At 47.6% G+C, this 23,880-nt stretch overlaps 1 protein-coding gene across 1 annotated transcript; it reads right to left on the reverse strand.

Annotated features, from left to right (window-relative positions):
• Positions 1 to 6,732: 6,732 nt before the first annotated feature.
• GALE (UDP-galactose-4-epimerase) lies at positions 6,733 to 23,171 on the reverse strand. The gene is made up of 11 exons (XM_033157745.1): positions 23,095 to 23,171; positions 15,762 to 15,888; positions 13,879 to 13,994; positions 12,568 to 12,681; positions 11,890 to 12,066; positions 11,174 to 11,287; positions 10,998 to 11,064; positions 10,057 to 10,142; positions 9,531 to 9,608; positions 7,449 to 7,563; positions 6,733 to 6,911 (listed from the first exon to the last, which is right to left on the reverse strand). Exons 2-11 carry the CDS (start codon positions 15,883 to 15,885, stop codon positions 6,856 to 6,858), a joined length of 1,047 nt encoding a protein of 348 aa, XP_033013636.1. The 5' UTR covers positions 15,886 to 15,888; positions 23,095 to 23,171; the 3' UTR covers positions 6,733 to 6,855.
• Positions 23,172 to 23,880: the final 709 nt, after the last annotated feature.

Below are 23,880 nucleotides of genomic sequence, written 5' to 3' on the forward strand. Positions count from 1 at the left end.
TGGCCGAGGCAAAACTTGGCTTCTCTAGAAGGCAAAGTGCCTTCACTGCCAAGCGGAACGCCTCCCACTTGGGGTTCTTCTCTTTTGGGTGCAAGGAGAGGCCTGGTCCCTGTGGGCACTTTCCTTTTTAGCAGCTGGCAACTTGCTGGGTCGTCCTCCAGGTCGCAGGGGCTTCCCAGATCTCATTGCAAATAGGGCCAGATTACATGGCTTGGTGCCAGAGCAGCTCACATTCACAAAAACAGCAGGAATGGTTGGAGAGATTTGTTTGCAATGGGCCGGAGTATTCTGTATGGCCTCTTTTTATCACCAGAGAAGCAGAAAGCGCTAATCCTTTCATAAACTGATTTGCATTAGACTCATTTTGAATGACTGCTTAAATGGCAAAGCTGCCTCTTGCTTGCTCTGTGGAGGGTTTGAATCCTCTGCTATTCTGCTTTGGGTTTGGACGTTTTAGTGGTTGGGAGGACTGTGGCTGGTTTTGGACATGCAGCAGAATGAAGTGGTAGAATCCCAAGGTAGTAGAGGAGGGGGACTGTACAACTTCACAATTGCAAGGTGTGCACTGTTCTTGAATGCTCCCTGACATAAGTAGCAACACATCAAACAGGTTCTTATCTAGCCCTCTCACCTGCTGGATTTCTACCTGCAGGGACCTCTGTGCGTGTGTATGCTGCTTTTTTACGTAGGGAGTATTTAGACATGTTATCCCACCACCACTTCAGCCTTCAGAAGGAAGTGTTGTGGTGACAGTCCTTTTCCCTCTGCATTTTGCTCCATTTGCAGACCAGGCCTTGGCTTCCTTCTCTATAGTGAGCGTGGGCAAGCAGATATGAGGGTCGATGCTCCTCCTGTGCTTGTGGCTGCCTGGCTGCTTCTGTCTCTCTCCTCTTCTCTGGCCATTAATTGGATTGTTCCGTATAGTAGTTACACAGAGAAGTGCCCTGGACTCTGCTGCTGTTGGCACTGCCAATTTTGACTAGATCCTTCTCAAAGCAAATTGTCAAAGTGGCCTGCAAGTCATGGGTGTCTCTGGAGGGAATGTGTTAATATGGAAGCCAAAGCAAAACAGTGGCTTCTGTATGTTCCTGCACATGAATTAATTCTCTTCCCCAACCCCCCTTTCCCTTTTGTCTTCCCCATACATCATTTTTATTTTTGTGTTCCACTGAGATTAAACAAACACAACCATCTGTGCCTCACCTTGTTGTTTCTTCAGTGTAGTCAAGATGTGTCAGTTTCTCCTACAGTCGTTATGTGTTTAAAGCACTGTGTACGCCTCTTGGTTTAGATGAATAACATAGGCCGAGGCGGCTGGTATGTGACCCTCCAGATGTTGCTGAACTACATATCCCATCCTCCCCAACCATTGGCCATGCTGGCTGGGGCTGGTGGAAGTTGCAGTTCAGTAACATCTGGAGGGTTGCAGATTAGCTACCCATGCTTATAGGTGACTTTCCTACAGGATGAGCAGCAGGGGAAAGAGAAACTCACCTAAGGCCACCTGCGGGCTTCATTTGTGAACTAGTATTTGATCACAGATATTCCCAGTCCAGGCCCAAATACCTATTGCAACACTAGAATTCTACAAACCGCTAGTTACCATCTTTGATTTCTAGAGTGCAACATGTGAACCACATGACGAAGAAAATATTTTTTTTGTCTACTAAATTTTAAAAGGTTCTAGTCCTTATTGTGGCACAAAAAAGCCTCCTCAGGCTAACTGCTGAATGGCTCTGAATCCAAATACTGTATGTACAAAAGGGCTTATGTAATAGAGAAGCAGTGTGGGTGGTTTGGGTAGGAGATACTATTCCCATGTAACATCCCGAGTTTGAATGGGTTTTTCTTAACCTTCCCTTCTCATTGAGTCAAGGCCAGCTCTACTGCTAGGCAGGTGTTGAAGAGGTAGGGAACAGCAACAAAATGTTGGCTAGCGCTGTGTGCCTGTGCCTTGTGATCCGCCTTGCACCCCCTCAGCTGGCCGCCTGTTTCACCAGCTGCAGTGGAGAATGCTGTTCCATCACCAGCACTGAAGTAAGGCTGAGCTGCGCGTCTGTGTGCATGCGTTATATTGTCTTTCTGGCACTGGCAGCTAGATCTCTTAGGCTGACCTGAGGACAGTATTGTTTACTCTGCTTAACACTGGCTCTTCAAGATCTCTGTTCCTTGAGAATTGTTTCAGCTGGAGATGTTTGGGGACTGAAGTTGGGACATTACATGCAGAGCAGGAACTCCCACCTCAACCACAAAGGAAACTTGTAACCCAGCCAAGGCAACATTCTCATAGCAATAGCTCTTGCTATCGCCGGGGTGTGTGGTAGGCATCTGTCTTATTTATTCAAAGTGAGGACAAGGAAGTTCCTGTTGCCTACATTTTGTCTCAACAAAGAGAGATGCCTTGTACGTCATGAGGTGGCAATCTGATTTTACTCTGCTATCTCAGAGTATGTTAGGCAAGGCCTTGTAAATACCTGGCTTTGGGGCAGGAAGCCTTAATCCACTTGTTCGCAAACAGTCCCATTGACGTCAGTGGGCGCTGTTTCACCACCAGGATGTGCTTGCATGTTACTGCTGGTGCTATAATAAAAGCTGGAAGTGAGCCTAGTAATTATTACTATGTGTTAATCATTTTGTGTATATTTTCCAATATCTAAAAATATATCAAAACACATCTTTTAAAAACCTCATCCCCCTTTGTCTCAAGCCACCAAATTTACACTGGCAAGATTTACATTTCGCTGGTACCTTCTGGGATGTGTTCCAGGCAGATGACCCTAAGAATAACATACCGTATTTTCCGGCGTATAAGACGACCGGGCGTATAAGACAACCCCCAACTTTTCCAGTTACAATATAGAGTTTGAGATATACTTGACCGCAGATTCTCCACCCTGCGTATAAGACGACCCCCCGACTTTTGAGAAGATTTTCCTGGATTAAAAAGTAGTCTTATACGCCAGAATATACAGTAGTTATCAAGACAAAATAAAAAAAAATATAAAAAAAAATCCTTCCAGTAGCACCTTAGACCAACTAAGTTTGTTCTTGGTATGAGCTTTCGTGTGCATGCACACTTCTTCAGATACACTGAAACAGAAGTCACCCGACCCTTATATATAGTGAGAGAGTGGGGAGGGGTATTACTCAGAATCATTCAATTGCATCTTCCCCAATGCCCTTCTATATGTTTTTTGAGACCTCAGAAAAATCTGGCTCCTTTTAGAAGGATCAGTGCAGCCTCTGCTGCTACTTGACCATGTTTCTGGTGGCGGTGGCTATCATTATGCTTCACTTACTCTGCACAATTTTAATAATGTGCCTATTTTTATTGATCTTCTAATTTGCCCTAAAATACTTCTGCCTACATAAAAAAGTATATGCATATTCAGATGATGGTGCTCAAATACAGAAATGTTTCAGCGCAGATTTAAGAGTTCTTTAAAAAGCTGGGCTGCTAAATGGCCATTCTTCAGGGCACTGTAACTCACTAGGGCAGAGGTTGCCAACATGCCACATACAAGTGCTAATGTGCCAGCCGGTATCACCTACGGTGCCTGCAAAAGGTCTTGGTAAATATATATAACATAAGAGACTGTTTGATCTTCCTGTTCAATTTGTGTTTGCACTTGGCTTGGCTTCTACGTTGAATACGCCCCTTTAAATATGCCTACATTTTTTTGGTTGCCCAGGATTGGGGACCTACCATATCTGCTGCTCTGAACAGGGAAATTAGGCTACCCCCAGCAGCCATTTTGGCACTTCCTCAAAATTCCAAATACACTCCAAAAGGTTGGCAACCCTTGCACTAGGTTATGTTTGCCAACATAGTTGGAATATAGCATGACACTACCCACCTCCCACCAAAATTGGGGAAAATCAGCAGCAATTCTACATGTAGCTTACACTGGGAGCAATGACCTTAAAATGAAGTTTTCAAACATTGGAAGATGGTAGCCTCAAGTGGATTCTCCTCTTGTTCACTCCAATAAGCAAGGCTATGCAGCTTCTAAGCCCCACAGAACACATTAAGAATTGCTTCTGAATAGGCAGGCTCAGGATAGTGCTTACAGTGGGGATAAAGAACTTCTAGCAACTGGCATGAGAGTTAAAGCTTCACCTGTGAACCGCTTGCCAGCAAGCAGGGCGGATCATAGATTATTGGTAACACAAAGATGGGTGCAAAATCTGGCCTTGGACTTTTTTTTTAACTTCAAAAAAATCAAGTATTTAGTCCTTTTTAAGGTGGAGGGAACACAATGGCAACAATAGCACTGTAACGGAGACACACAAATAGATCAGAAGGGTAGAAAGAGTAATCTCTAGTTCTTTGATTTTGTAATCCAGCATCTGGGGCTGCATCTCCCATTATCCCTGCCTATTAACTATGCTTGCTGTGGATTATGTGAGCTGTGATCCAACAAGAGATAGGGAGCCATGGTTGAAGGACATTGCTCCAGTCAATCAGGTAGAGCTGTTTCCCTCAAAGCTTTCTGCCCTCAAGTTATACACTAATAAAACATTCCATACTCATGAAAGCTGCTATATACACAATTTCTTCTAAGTGCGCAATCTGGCTTTCCACTGCAGGAGCTACACACAACTTTGCTACTGGAGTAATTTTATCTGCTGCAAGATGACTGCAGCAGGAATTTTGTTTGGCTGCAACAGAAACTGCTGTGTGAATTCGAGTTAGTTGCAACAGATAAAAGCAGACCAGAAAGGGGAACTTATTCCACCAAGCAAATCCTAGCTGATGCTCCATTTTTGCAACTGGTTTCTTTTTCTTTTTCTTTTTTAATCCGTACACCACCAAAAATTTCCATAATGCTTCAGAGATTGCTACTTATAAACTGGTGGTGGATGATCACTAGAGAGGCCAAAATTATTGGTTCCAATGGGGGCAAGAAATGTGGCTGGTTTAGGAAAACATGTCCTGCCTCAGAATACATTAAATATAGAAAGAGGAAGGCTGGTCTCTTGTAGCAGGGATGGTACACTGATCATTAGTCATTGCAGGAGGGCAATTCCAAAGAAACCCAAGTGTGATGGTGAACTGAGCTAGTTGGTACAAGACTAGGCTTTTGAGTTTCCAGGCTGACCATAGCCTATGTCTCTACTTGACCAAAGCAATTAACATGGATTTTTGCACCAACTGTCACAGTTACAATGAACAAAGAGGAGCTTAGGAAGTGCTCCCCCCCTCCAGTTTGGGATCTGGCCCCTATGCCACACAGCCTAAGCTCAATGAACTAGTTTTACTGGAGTGGCCCATTCTGTGGCGCACCTGAGGTGAAACGGGAATGTGCTGTCCCCTGACCTGCTCCACCACCATACATTGCCTGCCCCTCATTTCCACTGCCACTGGAACCAAAACTCTGCAAGAAGGGGCCATTCTGTGAGTCCTTGGCACTCATCTTCACTCTAGGGGAAGAGGAATAGCAATATTGTGGCCAGCTCTGAATTCTACAGGACTCTATGGATTCTGGTTTTTATGGGGCTACACGAGCGCAATTGTGCTTAATGAGAGGTCAGCTATTTGCCTCATTATCTATTGCAGTACATACTGGGATTCTACCTCCTTCCCCCTCCACTGCAGCTACATCCCTAAAGCCAGCATTAATTATAATTTGGGCTTGACCTTTACAGTGACCCTGTTTGCTTAGCCTCTGCCTGATAGAAGATACTTCAAAAGGTTACCACATTCCTATTCAGCTGCAGTATTTGTCCCCTCCAAGTTTGCTTAGGAGCAGCCTCCTGCCCTGTTGAAGAGTAACAATCCAAACCAGTTTTCCTTATCCTGGTGCTGTCCAGCTGTTGTAGACTACAACTCCCATCAGCTCCAGGCAGCACAGCCGATACTCAGTAGTGATAGGAGTTGCAGTCCAAAGCTTTCTGGGGGGCACCCCTTGATCTAATCTGAAAAGCACGTTTTCCCACAGGTAGTAGACATGCCCTCAGAACTAATGCCCCTCTTTTTCCTCTCTTGATTTTCATCCCAGCCTCAAGGCCTCAGTGACCCCTCACAGTCTGTGGCCTACCCTGCTAAGGGTCACTTGACCTAGCATGGGCTGAAAGGTGCACCAAACTATAAGCCTGAAAGTTCACTGAATCACCTGCCAAAGAGTTGGTGTACTTCTCTCCTAGTACTGCTTTATCACATCAGTATTGGGGAACCTGCTGGACTGCTAACTCCCAGCAGCCCCAGCCAGCACAGCCAGTGGTCCAGGATGATGAGGAGCTGTAGTGCAGCCACATCTAGAGGGCCACAGGTTCCCCACCTCTGATTTACAGAAGGCATTACAATTTAGAAACGGGAAGCCAGGGAGCAAATGACAAGGCTCCGTGGACCTAGCTGTCGTTTTCCAACTACATTTTAACACTCGTACCTCCATTCAGCCTCTTCCCGCAGCTCAGAACCTCATGGAGCAGCCTGCATCCATCAGGACATCTCAAGAACCTGGCAGCAGAGGGTGGACTCTTTAAAACCAAAGAAACAAAGTTTGTCCCCAATGAGGGGAGCCTGACATCTTCCATGGGCTCTTTTTATTTGTCAGTCTTCCCACTCAATGGGAGAGTCAGAGCTCCTTGCTCCCTGTTTGGTACCAACCTGGCTGGCAGAGAAGGTCCAGGGAGAAGGCACAAGAGAGAGAAAGAAATGGGTACAGCAAAAGGCCAAGATAATCTTCCCCTTCCTGAGTCTATTTGTTCTCTTACGAAAAGGGAGAAGAAGGGCAGGGGAAGGAACAAGCAGGAACCACCATCTTCCCTGAGTGAAAAGCAAAACAGCCCTTGGAACTGTCCTTGGGCCACGGCAGCCACGCACTGGGGAGGACAGGCAACATCTTCCAGATGCTAGTTCTTGCTGTAGCCAGTAGGGTTCTGTGACTGCCACCTCCACAAGTCCTCACCTGGAAAAGGGCAAGAGAATAACGGCAATGAGTAAAACTGGAATTCGCTACCACGCCGTGTGGGTGGGTGCCACTACGGAGAAGGTCCTTTCCTTGATTTGCAGAGAGAGTAGACAAATCCTTGGAGGATAAAACTAAAAATGGCTACTGGTTATGATAGCTATGGTCTACCTCCAGTGCCAGAGGCTGCATATAGCTCTGAATACCAGTCGTTGGGAATTGCAAAGGGGGAGAGATGTTGTTGCACTCGGGTCCTGCTTGTGAGGCACCTGGTTGGCTGCTGTGAGAGCAGGATGCTAGGCTAGCTGGGCTGAAGGCCTGACCCTGCAGGATTCTTTGCATACCGATGTCAATGTAACACCCCACCCCATGAGACTCCATGTGAACAGTGGCGAGTGAAGCAACTTGGTTGAAATGAGGAGGGAATGGAAACCCATTTATTTCTCCAGCTTCCACCCCTAAGAATAAAGAAGGGGGAGGCAAAGGCTGGCAGAAAAGGAGCAAGCAGATGGCCCTCTGTGGGGAGGCTCCACTTACACATTTTGTCCAGGCCAAAAACAGCTTTCCAGCCTAGCTCCCGTTCAGCTAGGGCAGGGTTGGCGTAACAAGAGGCGATGTCTCCTTCCCGACGTGCAACGATCTTGTAGTTTATCTAGAACAAAGACAGCAGCCTGTCATTAAGTGATGGGAAACCGACCGGGACAGCAACCAAGATGATAAGACACATTACTATTAATAGTACTATAATTTTGATTTATTAGTCTCACACTACAAAACCCTCTCAGAGACATAAGAACAAATTAAGTGCCACAGGCAAAGAATGAAAATGAAAAAATTACGCATTACAGTGAAGCAAATCGTCGGCAGCAATAAACAAAACATTTATCATAAGCCATCAAATGCATGGGAGAAGGATGTTAATGATGGTGCCAGGTGGACCTCACTGGGGAGCATTTTTTCATTTATTTAAAGGCAATCATTGATAAGCTGCTTAATATTCAATAATCTGCAACCTAACCACAATGGCATTCCTGCCAGAAAACTAAAGGGGTGGTTGAAGTGGTACCTCAGGTTACATACGCTTCAGGTTACAGACTCTGCTAACCCAGAAATAACGCTTCAGGTTAAAACAAAATAAAAATAAAAAAATTCCTTCCAGTAGCACCTTAGAGACCAACTAAGTTTGTTCTTGGCATGAGCTTTCATGTGAACAAACTTAGTTGGTCTCGTAAGGTGCTACTGGAAGGAATTATTTTATTTTGTTTTGACTATGGCAGACCAACACGGCTACCTACCTGTAACTGGAGCTTCAGGGTAAGAACAGAAATCGTGCTCTGGCGGCGCAGCGGCAGCACTGGAGGCCCCATTAGCTAAAGTGCTGCTTCAGGTTAAGAACAGTTTCAGGTTAAGAACGGACCTCCGGAACGAATTAAGTTCTTAACCTGAGGTACAACTGTACTACAGCGTGAGGCTCCTAGACCAAAATGTTGACTGGTCCCATGAAAAGCACCCTGCATTCTGCATAGTAGGTGGGCTGGTCCTGCCACTGGCAGAGGGGAGCAATGAGCCTCTCTATAGTACCGGTATTAAAATCTACAGGTACACTTTACAGGCACAGTTTTATGTCAACTCTTTTTAAACGGGGTCGCAGATCAAAGAGGCTGTGTTTGCCTCATATCAAAGGAGGCAGATTTTGGATCCCAAAATACTGAAAGCTACCCCAGATACGGCAGGCATTTATTATTTTAGCACAGGCTAAATAGCCTATGAGCCCCTAAAGCAGGGGTGGGAACCTGTGGAAAGTCATTTAATTCCAATTCCCATCATCCCCAACATCATCTAGAGCAGGGGCCCCCAGACTAAGGCCCGCAGTCCGGATGCAGCCCAAGGGGCTCATTTATACGGCTGCCGGCGACACCCGCTGCCGCTGCCCACTCTTACTGGCGCGGCTGCCCACTTTCGGGTCAGCGGAGCAACAGAAATAGCCTGTGCGCATGCGCAAGCCTCATTTCTGGTGCACTTCCTGGTCTGCAAAGGCCCATGCGCATGTGCACAAGCTATTTCCGGCGTTGTGCCGACCCGAAAGTGTGCCGGAAATAGCGTGTGGGCACGCGCTCCCCCACCCTGCCACGCGATCGGCGCTGGAGGAAGCGGCCTGAGGTCCGGTAAGTCTGGGGACACCTGATCTAGAGGGCCACAGGTTCTCCCAAGCCCTGCAGAAAAGTGGATGCAGCCCACCAGCCATGTATGGAGACCTGGCCTGATAGCCAACCTGATTTTGCTGTCATAACTAGCGCTGCGAACAGAACAGCCTGGCAATGGTCTGGGAAGTGCTAAAATGGGTGGGGAGCCTCCAGTCCATGGGCAAAATGCAGGACTTATCCAGGCCACTCCCCTTCCTGGCCTTGCTCCACTCGAGTGCTTTTGCATTGCTGGAATGTGTCCTTGAATATCTGGAGGGCACCAGGTTGGGGAAGGCTGAACCAGACTCCTGCTCGGTGGTGGGCCCCGTGAGGGTTCGCCAATTGGCAATGCCTTCCTCTCTCTGGTCCCCTTTACCTGGACCCCAACAGGAGTTCAATCCCCCCTCCTGGAACCCAAGTTTTCCCGATACTCTACCTCTCTTCCCGACGCCTTCTCCATCGCCTTCACCATTTGCAGGACTGAGCAGCCGGTCCCGGTCCCAAGGTTGTATATCTGCAAAGATGCAACTCTTGTGACCAAGGCTTTGTTGCCCTTATTGCACTGTGCGGCACTTTCCAGGTGCCTGTCCCGAGGAACTTACAAATATAAGAAAAACCACCACAAGGGAAGGGTCTATAGGAAGGAAATGCATTCGGTTTTCACGTACGTCCCTAGAGCTTAGTTTCTGTAGGCTCTGTAGGGAAATAACTAAGGGGCCATGCCAAAGTCTTCATGGAAAAAGCATTATGTGAAACGGGAAGTGTGCATAATAATATAGGGTTGTGGAACTTTCTTGGCACCTAAACTGAGCCCGTCTCCTGAACAAATTAGGAGAAGTGCCTGGAGTCTGCAAGCAAAGATGCTCCCCAAATCCAGGTGACGGAGGCTCAGGTGACGAGCTCCAGCAGAACACAACAGGGAGGGAAGCAGTGCTTCTGGCCAAGTCTATGCACTTCCCTACCTTGCAGCCACAGTTCTCCTTCAGCTTCTTCAAAGCCGCAATGTGGCCTTTGGCCAGGTCCACCACGTGGATGTAATCCCGGACGCCTGCAGGAGGAGGAGGAGGAAAACCATCAGCCAGCACACTGTCCACCCCCTCTGGTTAGGCCTACATCTTACTTAGTTCAACCTTTGCCACCCTGGCAGCCTCCAGATGATCTGGACTACAAGTCCCATCAGCCCCAGCTAGCTGGGTCGCCACCAGGTTGGCGAAGGCTGAACTGGTTTATCATCGGAAGAAGGGATGGTAAATACTGACGCTATCCTGCTATGAAATGAAAGAAACAACCCAGGGAAGATTTTCCAAACAGATCATGGATTTGCCAAGTCTGATTTTAAACAAGGCTTCCGAAAAAGAATTCTGGGTATTGCAATATGCCAAGGGTGCTGGGAGCTGTTAGGAGATCCCCTATTCCCCTCCCAGTGCTTCAATTCCCAGAGTTTGCCGGGAAGAGGGATTGATTGTTAAACCACTCTGGGAATGAGACTCTTCCCCAGGCCACACCCCTCACAGGCTATGGTTTGCAACCAGACTGCTGGTTGGAATGTGCTCCGCCTCTTGGTTGCCTGGATGGAAGACAGAGGCGGGTGTTTCAAAACTAGCCTATCATATAAGGGGACAATTCATGTTCATTGCTCCACCCACGTTTGCTGTTCCTGGCCCTGCCCTTCATTGGCCCGTGACCCTCAAAAGGTTCCCCTTAAAGTTTTCCCATCTCTGCCCTAGAACACAAACAAAAGAGAAAACACTTCCATGCCTATGTGTGTCTATAAACCACTTGGGTTAGAGGCCCATAACCTCTCCGGCTTCCACATCTCCAAATTTCCCAGCCCTGTATTTCAAGTAGATTTGGAGGTGGAGGCATCGTTCCTTTCAAGCTAGGGTGATTCCAAGCAACTCACCGGTCCCATCCACTGTATCATAGTCACCCCCAAATACACTCAGGTACTCTCGGCGCCCCACAGCCACCTGGAGTGGACAGAAGGAAGAAACAACAGGAAGGCACAGGAGTTAGCAGGAGAAACTCGCTGTGCAAGAGGTGGAGCAGAACAAACTCTCCCAGTGGGGTCTTGGGTACCTGAGCAACGTAGGGCATCAGGTTGTTTGGGGTGCCCTGGGGGTCCTCGCCAATCCTCCCCGACTCGTGGGCTCCAATGGGGTTGAAGTATCGCAGGAGAACCGCGTTCCAGTCCTGAGAGAAGCAGCACAAGAGATCGGATCAGAAAATACTGCTGTATGGAGGACCCTGGGTGAAGGGCAGACTTGCTTTCCAGTTCTGCCTTGCACAAGTCTGACTTTAGAGGCATGAGATAAAAAGCTTTTATTTATAGTGGTATCAGAAAAAACTAACACATCACTCAAAGGTACTTCTGAGGATCTGGCCACTGTTTGATGGCCATGAATCAATGATCCACATAAATATTATAGGCCCAGACACAATTCATTGATACGGAATTACCTGTAACCAATCTCTGGCTTATGTCAATTATATTTTAAATATATGTTGTTATATATTGGAGCAGATAAATTGAGCTAAATGTATAGGCTTATGCTGGTATTATAAGGCCATGTACTTGTGGATTCTTAATACCGTATATGCCTTTCTTTCCATTAGTTTCAGAAGTAATGAAATAAGTAATACGTATTGAAATTAATGCTATATGAGTTTTTGTAAAAATGACAATAAAGATTATTTTAGAAGAAAAAAAGAAAAACAACCCAGAAAATACTGCTGAGGACAATTGTACCCCTGCGTTATAAGGGGGTTGGTGGTGTGGTACGTTGCTCACTCACCGGCTCTGCCTTGCACAAGTCTCGGATCATCTCCTCGATGAAATACTTGGATTTCCCGTAAGGGTTTGTGCAGCCTCCGACAGGGTGGTTTTCGTCAAGGGGGAGGTAGGCCGGGTCGCCGTATACTGTGGCTGAGCTGCTGAACACAAGGTTCTTGACCCCATGCACTTTCATGGCCTGCGGAGGAATGCAGGCAACCTAAGCTCAGTGCTCTTCCTCCAGACGTCTCTGGATGTTGTTGGACTGCAACTTCCATCATCCCTGACCACTGAGATGGCTGAGGATGATGGGAGTCTGAGTCCAACAAGAGTCAGGGAGCGAAGGTCGAAGGGCACTGAGCTAGCCAGGCTCCATTTAGCAGGGGTTCTGTTTGAAAGCGATTCCTCAAGAGCAGGAGGAAGCCCTGATGATGGGTGAGCAGCACTTCCCCAGGCCAGGGCAGGCCAACTGATGGGCCACATCCAACCCCTGCCCAGCCTTCCTCCAGGCCAACATGGTGCCTTGAGCGACACTATGGAAAGACTGCTGCACGTGATGCCGGAAGCACCTTTGGGCTGCTCTGACGGGCATCTGCACCACACGCGAGGTGGGCCTCATGCAGCTGACGTCCTTCCACAAACCTACACTTACAACAGAAGCTTTACAAACCCTGGTGGAATAAGCCATGTCCCTGCTCACCTCCAGCAGTCGGATGGTCCCAGTCAGGTTCACTTTGTAATATTCCAGCGGCATCTGGACAGACTCTCCCACAGCCTTGAGGCCTGCAAAATGCATCACGGCAGAGAAATTGTGCTGCCGGGAAACAGAAGGAGGAGGCTGCGTTAAGAATACTTCTGCAGAGGCTACAGTACTTTTTCAATTTACTGTATACGTGCCCATATATATATATATATGTTCCCCTAATGAAAAGCTGGAAGAGGGCAAAAAGCGCCTGTGGTGCTTTTTTTAAATGAGAAATGCCATTTTGTGTACTAATTCCAAGGGCTTTTGGCCCAAGCTTGCAAACACACACACCAAAGCAAGATGCCAGCCTGACACAACCCACAACAGGGATGTGTGGCTCCCGAGTGGTGCAGATGCCACTTCTGAGTTCTGGGGTTGACAGGTGTCACTCGTGGCTCCCCAGCAAAGCCCAAGGAGGTACAGCTGGTGCTTTTGCCATATATCTTTAGGTACCAGGCAAAAATGTTTTTCCTAGAAACAGGCCTTTGGCTAATTAACATCCCATGTGTTTGTGGGAGAGGGGGCTATTGGTTTCTTTTTGTTCTTGTTTTTATTATGCATTTACAAAATACAAAATTATCAAGTTTCGAACCGCCCTATGATATCCTTCGGTGAAAGGCGGTATACAAATAAAATAAATAAATAAATGGGCCAGAAGTAAACACAGAAGGGGGTGGGGTGGGGGGAGCAGCATGGCAGCAACACAAAGATGCTCTGGTGCACACACATTGGGAACAATAAAGTCTCCCCAGAGGTTGAAAGGAGTACTGTGGGGAGGGAGGGGGAGCAACAGGGGGGTGAGCAGATGGCAGAGTCAGGAGAGATGGAACCCCTCTCCTGCCAGCCCAAAGTGTAGTCCAAGACAGTGAAGACAGGAGATCTAGGGGACCACCACTGAGGAGGCCCTGATACCACCCAGAAAGCAAAAAGTAAGAGAGTTTGGATTTGATATCCTGCTTTATCGCTACCCGAAGGAGTCTCAAAGCAGCTAACATTCTCCTTTCCCTTCCTCCCCCACAACAAACACTCTGTGAGGTGAGTGGGGCTGAGAGACTTCAAAGAAGTGTGACTAGCCCAAGGTCACCCAGCAGCTGCATGTGGAGGAGCGGAGACACGAACCCGGTTCCCCAGATTACGAGTCTACCACTCTTAACCAATACACCACACTGGTGGTGCCCCCATTGGTGGGGGAGGGGGCGATGCTCTGACCCATCTCAATAGGTGTAATGGGGAAGGAAACATTAAGCTGTAGGATCAGGCCCTCACCTTCTTGAAGAGGTTGTGGAGACCTGCCTCATCGAGGACATCCAGTTCCTGGAATGGGATCTTCTTGCCCACGATCTCCTCCACCCGCTGAATACTCTCGGGGAGCATGCTGCCCCCTGGGGAGAAAGACTTGTTTTTGACACCATGCCAGAGTGGACCCGAGTCCCAAATCATTGCTGTCTTCAATGAGGAAGACTTAGTGGTGCCTTTTGGGGGGCAGAAACCCAGGGACCCCCACTCAGCAGAGTGAACGGGTGGGGGGCCCTCAAATATGGAACGGCTGGGTTAATGATCACATTGTGAGGTAAATACATGTTTCCATCTAAGGACTTAAATTATCCTAACAGCACTACTGAAAGGAATCACACACCCAGATCTATGACCCCCTTAGGCACCTGGTAGTCCAGGAGCTTGGTCTGGCCCTCAGGGACTTTCCATCCACGTTCCAGCCTAGAGCAGGGATGGGGAACCTGTGCCCCCCCCCCCAAAATTGTTGGGCTTCAACTCCTATCAGTCCCAGCCAGGACATTCAATTGTTAAGGAGTGATGGTTGCTATAGTCCAACAAATATCTGGAGGTTTCCTCTCCTTGTCCTAAAGCAGGGGTCAGCAGCCTAAGCTTCATGGGCCATGGAGATCGTTTGACCATGGAGGTCGTTTGACCCTCGAGCTGCCCCCAAACCGAGCTGCCCGCTCGCGTGCTAAACCAGCGCGGCGTGGAGACTCGCTCCCGCGGTGCTGGAAATCGCAAATGCAGACAATTGCCGAAAATCGCAGGCTCATGTGAGTGCACAATCCGGCCCACAGAGGGATCTCCACAGGATTGATCCGGGCCAGGCAAGATAAACCTTGCCGACCCCTGTCCTAAGGAGTTAAATAAACCTCTGCTTCTGTGTATGGGTGGGTGCAACCAATGTTGCTGCCCCACCCTGATTCCTCACAGTTCCTTCCTCCTACTTGAGCCAAGCCAGCCCCTTCTCATCCAAACGGCAACAGACATTCCTCCATCACTCTGCTGTGCCTCTGACTTGGAGGCAAAAGGCTCCTGATCCTTTCCACAGGTGGAGCAATAGTGGCCTGGTCAGATGACTGGTTGAGGTGCACAAAAGCAGAATCCTGCCAGTGACTCAGTTGCTGTTCATGTGGGGAGGTTCGATGAAAAAGAGAGACCTTTTGTCTGTACCTCAAGTGAGTGAATGGAGAGGCACAGGAAGAGGAAGGCCAAAGCCTGTGTTGCCATGCTGGGAAAGAGAGGGTTAAAGAGCCCTTTGCCTCTGCAAATCAGAGGGTGGAGCTAATGCTTCTGGCTATGGGGCTTTGCTCAATTATGAATATCCCTTTACTGAGTCAGACCATTGGAAGGGCCACAGCTTAGTGGTCCAGCATCTGCCTTCCATGCAGAAGGTCCCAGATTCAATCCCCAGCATCTCCAGGCAGGATTCCTAGAAAGCCACTGCCTTATCTAGATAGACCAATGGCCTGGCTCAGCTTAAGCCAGCTTCCTGCATTCCTAGAGGTCCATCTAATTCATCAGAACTCAACCTCAGGTCCCCAGATGTTGTTGAACAACAACTCCCATCATCCCCAGCCAGCTTTGCCAATGGCCAGGGGTAATAGGAGGTGCAGTCCCAACAAAATCAAAGGACTCACAGTTGAAGAAGGCTGGTCTGCATGCAATGGTAGCAGCTCTTCATGGTTTCAGGAGATGGGACTTCTCCATTCTTCTGGATATGCAGCAGGTGTGATCTAGCAGCCCTCTTTTGCCAGGGATTGAACATGGGGCCTTGTACATCCTAAGCAGGTGCCCTACCACTGAGCTATGGCCCTTCTCTAAATTCCCGTCAAACTAGTTCCTGCCAGCCCAAGCCTTGGCTGCCTCCTTACCTTGGATGGCATTGTGGAAATTGTCAAGGACCACAGGGGTGTAGCCTGCTTCAGCCAGTTCCAGAACGCAATGGCTCCCTATGTAGCCGGCTCCGCCCGTCACAAGGATCTTTTCCGACATCATCACCTGAAAGGGGACATGGAAGCTGCTTGAGAGAGGAGGGATGGGGGCCTTCATGCGAACCTCAGAACTGCAGAAGCCTTCGTGGAGGACCTAGGAAGGATGTGGGTGCGCCCAACAGATATCTGCCTGGATGGCACAAGAGGCGAAAATCCAGCCTGAGTCAAGGCAGGTGTTGCACAGAATGAATGCACACAGCTTTCATATATCATGACGGCACTGGGGAAGTCATGACATTCTTTTCAGGCCCAGAAGTCAGCATCCCGAGAGTCTTGGCTCATATTTAATAAGGGAACATAGCAAGTTTCTAGTCTTTAAGACTGCAACGGCGGGCTTGGAAATCAGACACTGCCTGGTGATGTTTCAGAAGATGGGCTTCCAGTGGCTATGAGGTACTCAGGACACTAAAACTGCGCTAAGACAGTGCAGGGTTGTTGTGAAGAGAACTATGACGCCTTTTGACACCCTTTGCATGCTAAACAGAAATAGGGGAGTGTTGTTTTCTCTGAAGATGTGACATTAATGTCACAGGATGAAACCCCCTCCAAGCCTGCCTCCTTCCTTCCCACAACTTCCCTCCACCTCAATACAATTTGGAGTAAATGGCAACATTTACTTCATCATCTATTTCCCACTGCTTTGGGGTCCTCTGTGAGGTAGATGCCATACAGAACCAACACTGTTCTTAGCCAGGGACCAAAGAAACTTGTAGTTCCTACGAGTGGCGAAAATATAGTCATCTGGGAGAGGACAGGATCAACCACGGGGTGGGGGGGTGGGGGCGGGGGGGGTGGACTCTGACCAGGGCAATGAGTCCACCCTGTTTTGCCCAAGAACCAAAGAGTGGGTTGCCAACACCACAGGGCAGCTGCCCAAAAGCACACCTCTGGCCATGTGGGCATCTTCGCAGTCAGCAGGCAGATGGGTCAGCCCCACCTTTCTGCCCACTGAAAAAGGTTTCTGTCCTCCTTCTCCCTGGAGAGAAAGGCGGGGCTGGAGCAGGAAGGGGTGGGTGGGTGTTTCATCCTCCCAAATGGCCAATTTTTTTTTCCAGGGAACAGACAAGCTTTTAGTCTTCTTGAGCTGGCAATGTTCAGCGTCTTGCCTGGAATAGAAGCCCTCAGAGTAGCAGCTGAGAAGACTAAGCCAACTAGACAAACTGGGCTCACTCCAAAGGCCAATGGAAAGAATATCCAAATACACATACACAGAGAAAAGCATTCATGGTGGGGGGGGGAACCATCGCAGAGATGTGGCTGGGCTGTTATGCTTGGACTAAGGTTCAAATCGAGCCTCAGGCATGCTCCTGAGCAGCCTTGGCCACATTACCCCAGAGCCTCAGTTGTCTTCATCTGCAAAATGGGAACACATTGGGTCCCTGACTATTTCTGGATCCATCAAGAGCGCCCTGTCCTTGGCTTCAAAGCCCTTCTTGGCCTTGCCCCCTCCTCATCCCTCAGCTCATAGTATTCAATAAACCCTTCTCCGTGATCTTCCCTCCTTCAGTTCCACAACCCTCAACCAACCAAACGTTTACTCAAAAGACTCCATCCTTTCTCTCTCTCTCTGCTAGAAACTGCCTCCCACAATGCCAGCCTGATGCCACCTCTCCCCCTTCAAAACCCTTTTCTGTGAAATCTTTGGCACAAGTCCACCCCAATATACTACTAAAGCCACATGCAACTGAGTCAAATTACGGTACAGATTGGAAATGCCATGGGGGCAATGACTTATACGTTGTAAAGTGCTGGTACCACTACTATGGAAATGAATGTTTTAAAAAAACTAAACTAAAAACAAGGTGGGGACAAGGTGATGGAAGAGCTGCAGAGCATGGCAATCTGAAACCAGAAACATGCCTAATGTCCAGGCCAGCCTCCCTTAACCTCGTTCTCTCCAGATGTTTTAGGCTAGGCTGATGGAACCCAGAACATCTGGAGATGAGCATCTGGTTGAGAAAGGCTGGTTTAGACACCTGGCAGAGGAAATACGAAGGACCCAAGTGTACATTTGATGCCCATTAACATAACTCTTACAAAGGCATCCACCACAAAACTTCCTAAAAGAGAAATAGGAATAGGCGTGAGAAAATAAAAGGCTATGGTTGGCAAAAAGAAATGTAGTTCAGCGGGTCGAGCGCCTTCCTTGCATGCCAACAATCCCAGGTTCAATCCCTGGCATCTCCAACTGGGACAGACCCCCATATGAAACCCTGCAGAGCCACTGCTAGTTGCAAGAAGGACCAGCTTCCTGTGTTCATATGCTCCTATGACAATCTCAGCAGATGAGCTTCTTCCAGGGCCTCAGGCCCACTTTCACACCGTAATAAAGCAGTTGTGTGGACTTCGGCGCTCCTGCAAGCACATTTGATCCAATACAGTATTTGGATTATTATTTCTACTATTTTAAATCATGATTAGCCAAAACAGAAGCCCTGGTGATAGCCAGCAGCTATGATGCTTTCCCCCTGCCATTTCTCCTGGCTGAACAGACCATCTGCTTAGCCCCTTCTGGGACTGCCCTGGCGTAACCTCACTTGCTCCTCCGCCCAAAACCATGTTTTCAATCCGTTTCTGCTTTATAATCTGCAACCTTTTGCTGCAGGGTGATTAATGTTTAAGCTTTGATTGCCAGGGCAGGCAAAGGATGTACTGTGCTTCCGACAACAGTGCAGTTCTCAGCACCCTCCGACTTAGCCAACATTTAAAAATATGTTGATAGGTTCTGCTCCTGCGCCTTTAACAACAGCCTGAAAAGCAGAAATGTAACAGAGAAAGCTTTCCCCAATCTCTGTGTATATCCTTATGTCTGGAAAAGCTACACCTGCTAGGTTTTTTGTTGTTGTTGTTGCAGAAGCAGGGCAGTGAAAATGTTGGCAGCTCAATTGCTACATTGCTGCTTTTGCAGGGAACAAGAGAATTGAGCTCTGTGCCAGTTCAATCTACTTTCTGGCCCCCATCGCAGGTATGTTGAAACACAGTCACACCCTGTGGGTGTGCAGTCAGCTACATGGCTGGGAGCCAACCTGCTTCAGAAAACAGGATGTGGAGACACCAAGGTCACACAGTCCCAGGTCAGAGATAAAAGGGGGAGTGGCATGACGGACTGGAACTCACCTGGGCAGGCCAGACACCTGCAAGTGGAAATAAAGCCTTAGGAGGAATGGTTGAGGGAGTTGGGTAAGTTTAGCCTGGAGAAGAGAAAGCCGAGAAGTGATATAATAGCCATCTTCAAATATCTGAAGGACTCTCCTTCAACTGGGGTTTTTTAAACAGAGGTTGACTAGCCATCTGTCAGGGATTCTTTATCTGTAATTCCTGTATTGCAAGAGGCTGAACTTGGAGTCTCCTCCAACTCTACAATTCTATGATAATTGTTGTTGTTGTTGTTGTTCAGTCGTTCAGTCGTGTCCGACTCTTCGTGACCCCATGGACCAGAGCACGCCAGGCACGCCTATCCTTCACTGCCTCTCGCAGTTTGGCCAAACTCATGTTATAATAATAATAATAATAATTTATTATTTATACCCCGCCCATCTGGCCGGGTCTCCCCAGCCACTCTGGGCGGCCTCCAACAATCAAAATACAATACAGAGTCACAAATTAAAAACTTCCCTAAACAGGGCTGCCTTTAGGTGTTTTCTGAATGTCAGGTAGTTGTTTATTCCCTTGACTTCTGACGGGAGGGCGTTCCACAGGGCGGGCGCCACTACCGAGAAGGCCCTCTGCCTGGTTCCCTGTAGTTTTGCTTCTCGCAGTGAGGGAACCGCTGTTAGTAGCTTCGAGAACACTGTCCAATCATCTCATCCTCTGTCGCCCCCTTCTCCTTGTGCCCTCCATCTTTCCCAACATCAGGGTCTTTTCTAGGGAGTCTTCTCTTCTCATGAGGTGGCCAAAGTACTGGAGCTTCAACTTCAGGATCTGTCCTTCTACTGAGCACTCAGGGCTGATTTCTTTGAGAATGGATAGGTTAGACTCTCCTAAACAGTAATCATTAGAACAGCAGATGGATTCAGGCATGGACTTTTCATATTATTATTAATTAGGTGTATTGGTCACTTTTTTTTACCAAGGTAACTCAAAGCAACTTATGATATATAAGCAAAGAAACACATACAGTAAAACCAGCACAGAAGAAAAACATTTGAAGCAAAATCAAAAGGGCGATTCTATCAAGGGGACCACAGATGATTAACAGCCAAATGTTTTTCTAAGCTATGTAATGGTGGTGCCAGGCAAGCATCCCTGGAGAGAGCATTCCACAAGCTGGGAGCCACCACAGAAAAGACCCGTTCTTGTGTTGCCACCCTCAGACATCCTGAGGAAGGAACACACAATTAAGGGCTTCAGATGAAATCACTGGGTCCAGGTTGGTTCAGAGGGGACTTTAGAAGGTGGTAGGTATACAAGCTGTACTGTAGCTACACTAGCAGTGCCACACCAAGACCATCTGGCTCTGATGGCACACCTGGAGTACACACAGCCCTCTCTTCCACAATTTGAGCATAACCCTAATGCCCAATGAATGAGGACAAGTTAAGGTGACTCAGTTATGTGAGAAGAACCACAAGCTGTCAGCAAATGTAGGAGAAGCAGCAAGAAACCTGATTTGAGTCAGACCTTGGAGAAACAACAGAAGGAGACACTGTGATGGGCAAGATGCAAAAATCCAGGTTAGCAGATCAACTAGCAGGAAACAAAAGCATGTATTGGTTCGCCAGAAGAGGCTTAGTCATGCTGGCCACATGACCCGGAAGCTGTACGCCGGCTCCATCAGCCAATAAAGCGAGATGAGCACCGCAACCCCAGAGTCGTCTGCAACTGGACCTAATGGTCAGGGGTCCCTTTACCTTTAGGTCAAATATATACAGGTCTTTATTGGCATGTCTGTGAATTTTGACAGGTACAAATTGCTTTAAACCAGATTGTGGAGACATGTCTAGAAGATTTCTTTATTATTGTAATGGCCAGAAAAATCTTCTATCATATCATTAATGAACCCTGTACAGTTTCCATTTATTAACTGGCAAGAGCCAAAATTTCTGAAACCTGTATGCTGGAGGGGACAGGGGCAAAGATTTAGATCAAGGAAATAGCATCAGAGGGAAATTTCAACCACTTCCCTTATCTTCAAGGCAGCTATGCAGTGTTGGTAATTAGTTAACTAAAAAGACAAGCCACGGTTTGGCTTGACATGTTGCCTGAATCCAGGCTCATGGTTTAGCTCCCCCTGGGCTAACCATGAGCTGTAAACCATAGGTTCAAACTACCAGCCCTGTTTCAGATAACATGCTAAGTAAGGCAAACAGTAGCTTGCCCCGGCACATCTACAGATTGACTGACAGGGAACAAAGTGGCCTCAATCTCCTCTCCCACAGCCCATGCATTTGCGCTAAACCATGGCTTGGCTTAGCATGATGTGCAAAGTCTTTGTTGGCCACAGTATCACACCAACACAATGCAAGAATATGAAGATGAAGGGGTGGAGCTATGCAGATCCAACTTGCTCATTTCTCAGTGGCACTCACCCAGTTCTGTATGTGAAAGCTACAGTCTGGGATAAAGTTCAAAGTGCACCAAACCTTCCTGACAACAAGAGGGTAGGGGTGGGGAAACTGTTAGACTCCAGCTCCCATCATCCTTCACCTTTGGCCATGCCGGCTGAGGCTGATGGGAGTTGGAGTCCAACAACATCTGGAGGGCCACAGGTTACAATGCCAAGTATGACTTCAATATGATATCTTTGATTTTTTATTTTATGGTCCAATTTCAAATACAAAGGAAAAGTGAGTATAACATGAAATGTATCCTGCATAGAACTTGCATTCCAAAAACATCACACATACACTATGTAAAAGATTGAAAGTTTACTACCGCCTTCTCTCCCCACCTCTCTCCTCTTCCAACCTTATACTGTATACATTAAAACCTTACATCAAATAAAAACAATCTGTAAAAAAAACTATGATCTGAAAACAGAGACGATGTATGCACTTTTGTGACACAAGAAAATCTTTAATAAAAACTTTTTTTTAAAAAAAGAACTTGCATTCCAAACAAAGAACAAAGGTGTAGCCTTAGGAGGAAAGGAAAGGTTTTGCCACACACCTTAATATCACCCCAAACAGCCATCAAACCACAATATACTCCCAGCACAAGTCATGTGCAGCGAGGGGCGTAATCCCAGGTACTGTACATCAATTTTAATGAAAGAGAAGAAATGGGAACCACATTGCTTCAGAAACAACAGCATCCACTAGTCTAACAAACCCTTTAGTAATCTGTTACAATGTATTAATATGCCAAACTCAAGAGTAACAGCTTGTATAGAGAACAACTTTGAGGACATCGTCCACACTCCAGATTATTTCCATGCTGGCTGCTACTAGAAGGGAATTTTTCCTTTACAGAAAAGTTCATCACTGCAGAGAAGCAAAATCTTCCCTCTATATGTGATGCTAGGCGATCTGAAACCTAAAGACAGAGATTAAGCAATGGGGAAAGTGCATCTCTGTGTAAAGAAAACATAGGGGTACACTGAACACACCTGGCTCCCTGCAACACACTGGTTTCTCCTACTACTACCTATTCTAAAACATAGGAAGTTGCCTTCTGCAGAGTCAGACTACTGGTCTATTTAGTTTAGTATTGTCTTTAACACTGACAGGCAACTAACTGCCTTGCTGGGTTTCAAGCAGGTATGCTTCCCAGATCTACCTGGAAATGCTGAAAATTGAACTTTGGACCTTTTGCATGCAATAAGACAGGTATCGGGAAGTAAATGGAGGCAGCTGTATCATTTCACAGCAGGTAGACACATGATGGAAACGATCGGGTGAAGGCTTTCCTTTGCATGGAGGTAAAGCAGGCCAGGAAAGGCTGCTCATTTGCTAATGCTAAAGACACACGAGCAGGACCACCAGGAAAAGGTGGCAACCTGATTGCACAGAGGCTACCCGGGCTGCCGACCTCCCTCGCTGAACACCAAGAGATCCCACTAACCCCCCCCCAAAAAAAACCTCTCCCCCACCCCGCTTTTAGGATGAGCAGCATCCCTCAAACAGCATCGCATGTATTCAATCAAAACCTCAGTCAGTAACATCTTCCTCCCTATGAGGTTTCAAATTGCCAAGGCCCTCCATTTCATTCATAAATATATATAAATGCACACACACTACGCGGTACGTACCGCCTACCAAACTCCCACACTCACCAGCAGCTCTGAAAGCGCCTCCAATTCAACAGGGTCGCATTCTTCGGCGCGTCTCCTTTAAGAGCTCCTCGGCCCCCCACCTCCGCCGTTCCCTCCTGGCCCCGCCCCGCCCCGTAGCGTGGCGACACGCAGCAGCTTCCCCATGGAAACGTGTCACTCTTCTTCCGCCCCGTTTCACCCCTCCCCTGCTACGGGAAGAGGCAAGAGCCAAAAACAGCCAAGCCATCAGCCATTGGATATAGACAAGTCGGCGCTGTCGTTCTCCCAGCCAGGCACAGGCTAGGGCGGCAGAGACCTGCTCAGCTCCAAGCTGCATTGTGACTGGCCTTCAGCGCCTTCTCTGTTTGGCTTCGGAGGCAGCCTTCTCCAACACGGGATCCCCAAATGCTGGTGGGCTACTACTCCATCATCCCTAACCAGCAAGGCCAGCGGTGAGGGATGCTGGGAGTTGTAGTCCAAGGCTGAGAAAGGCTGCCCTAAGTGCATAGTTGCTGTTGTTTTTCCTCTCTCTCCTTTCAAGAAGAATATCGAGGTGCAGAATAATAAACATGTCTTCAGTAGTACAGATATTTGTCATTTTAGAGTCAATTATTGCAAAGGTTGATGAATGCAATACATCAAGTAACAATGGAACAAATAACTATTTACTCCCGCACGACTCCTCCCCGCCAAACAAAATTCTTTTTGCTGTTGTTCATGAAAATACGTTTACATTCAAAAAGTGGGAGAGACATCGTTACCTCTTCGGAAAATCACATCACAAGGATTACCTGGTTTAAAAATTAA

The sequence above is a fragment of the Lacerta agilis genome, chromosome 8 (genome assembly GCF_009819535.1).
Source record: "Lacerta agilis isolate rLacAgi1 chromosome 8, rLacAgi1.pri, whole genome shotgun sequence".
Lineage (NCBI taxonomy): Eukaryota > Metazoa > Chordata > Lepidosauria > Squamata > Lacertidae > Lacerta > Lacerta agilis.

Bases quoted from the DNA above. Each gene is read 5' to 3' on its own strand.
- GALE (XM_033157745.1), bottom strand. From the start codon at position 15,885: ATGATGTCGGAAAAGATCCTTGTGACGGGCGGAGCCGGCTACATAGGG. The intron at 9,609-10,056 runs GTAGGGAAGTGC...GCATCTTTGCAG, and splicing joins AGGAGAACTGTGGCTGCAAG to ATATACAACCTTGGGACCGG. The intron at 7,564-9,530 runs GTAGAGTATCGG...TCTTTGTTCTAG, and splicing joins AGAAGGCGTCGGGAAGAGAG to ATAAACTACAAGATCGTTGC.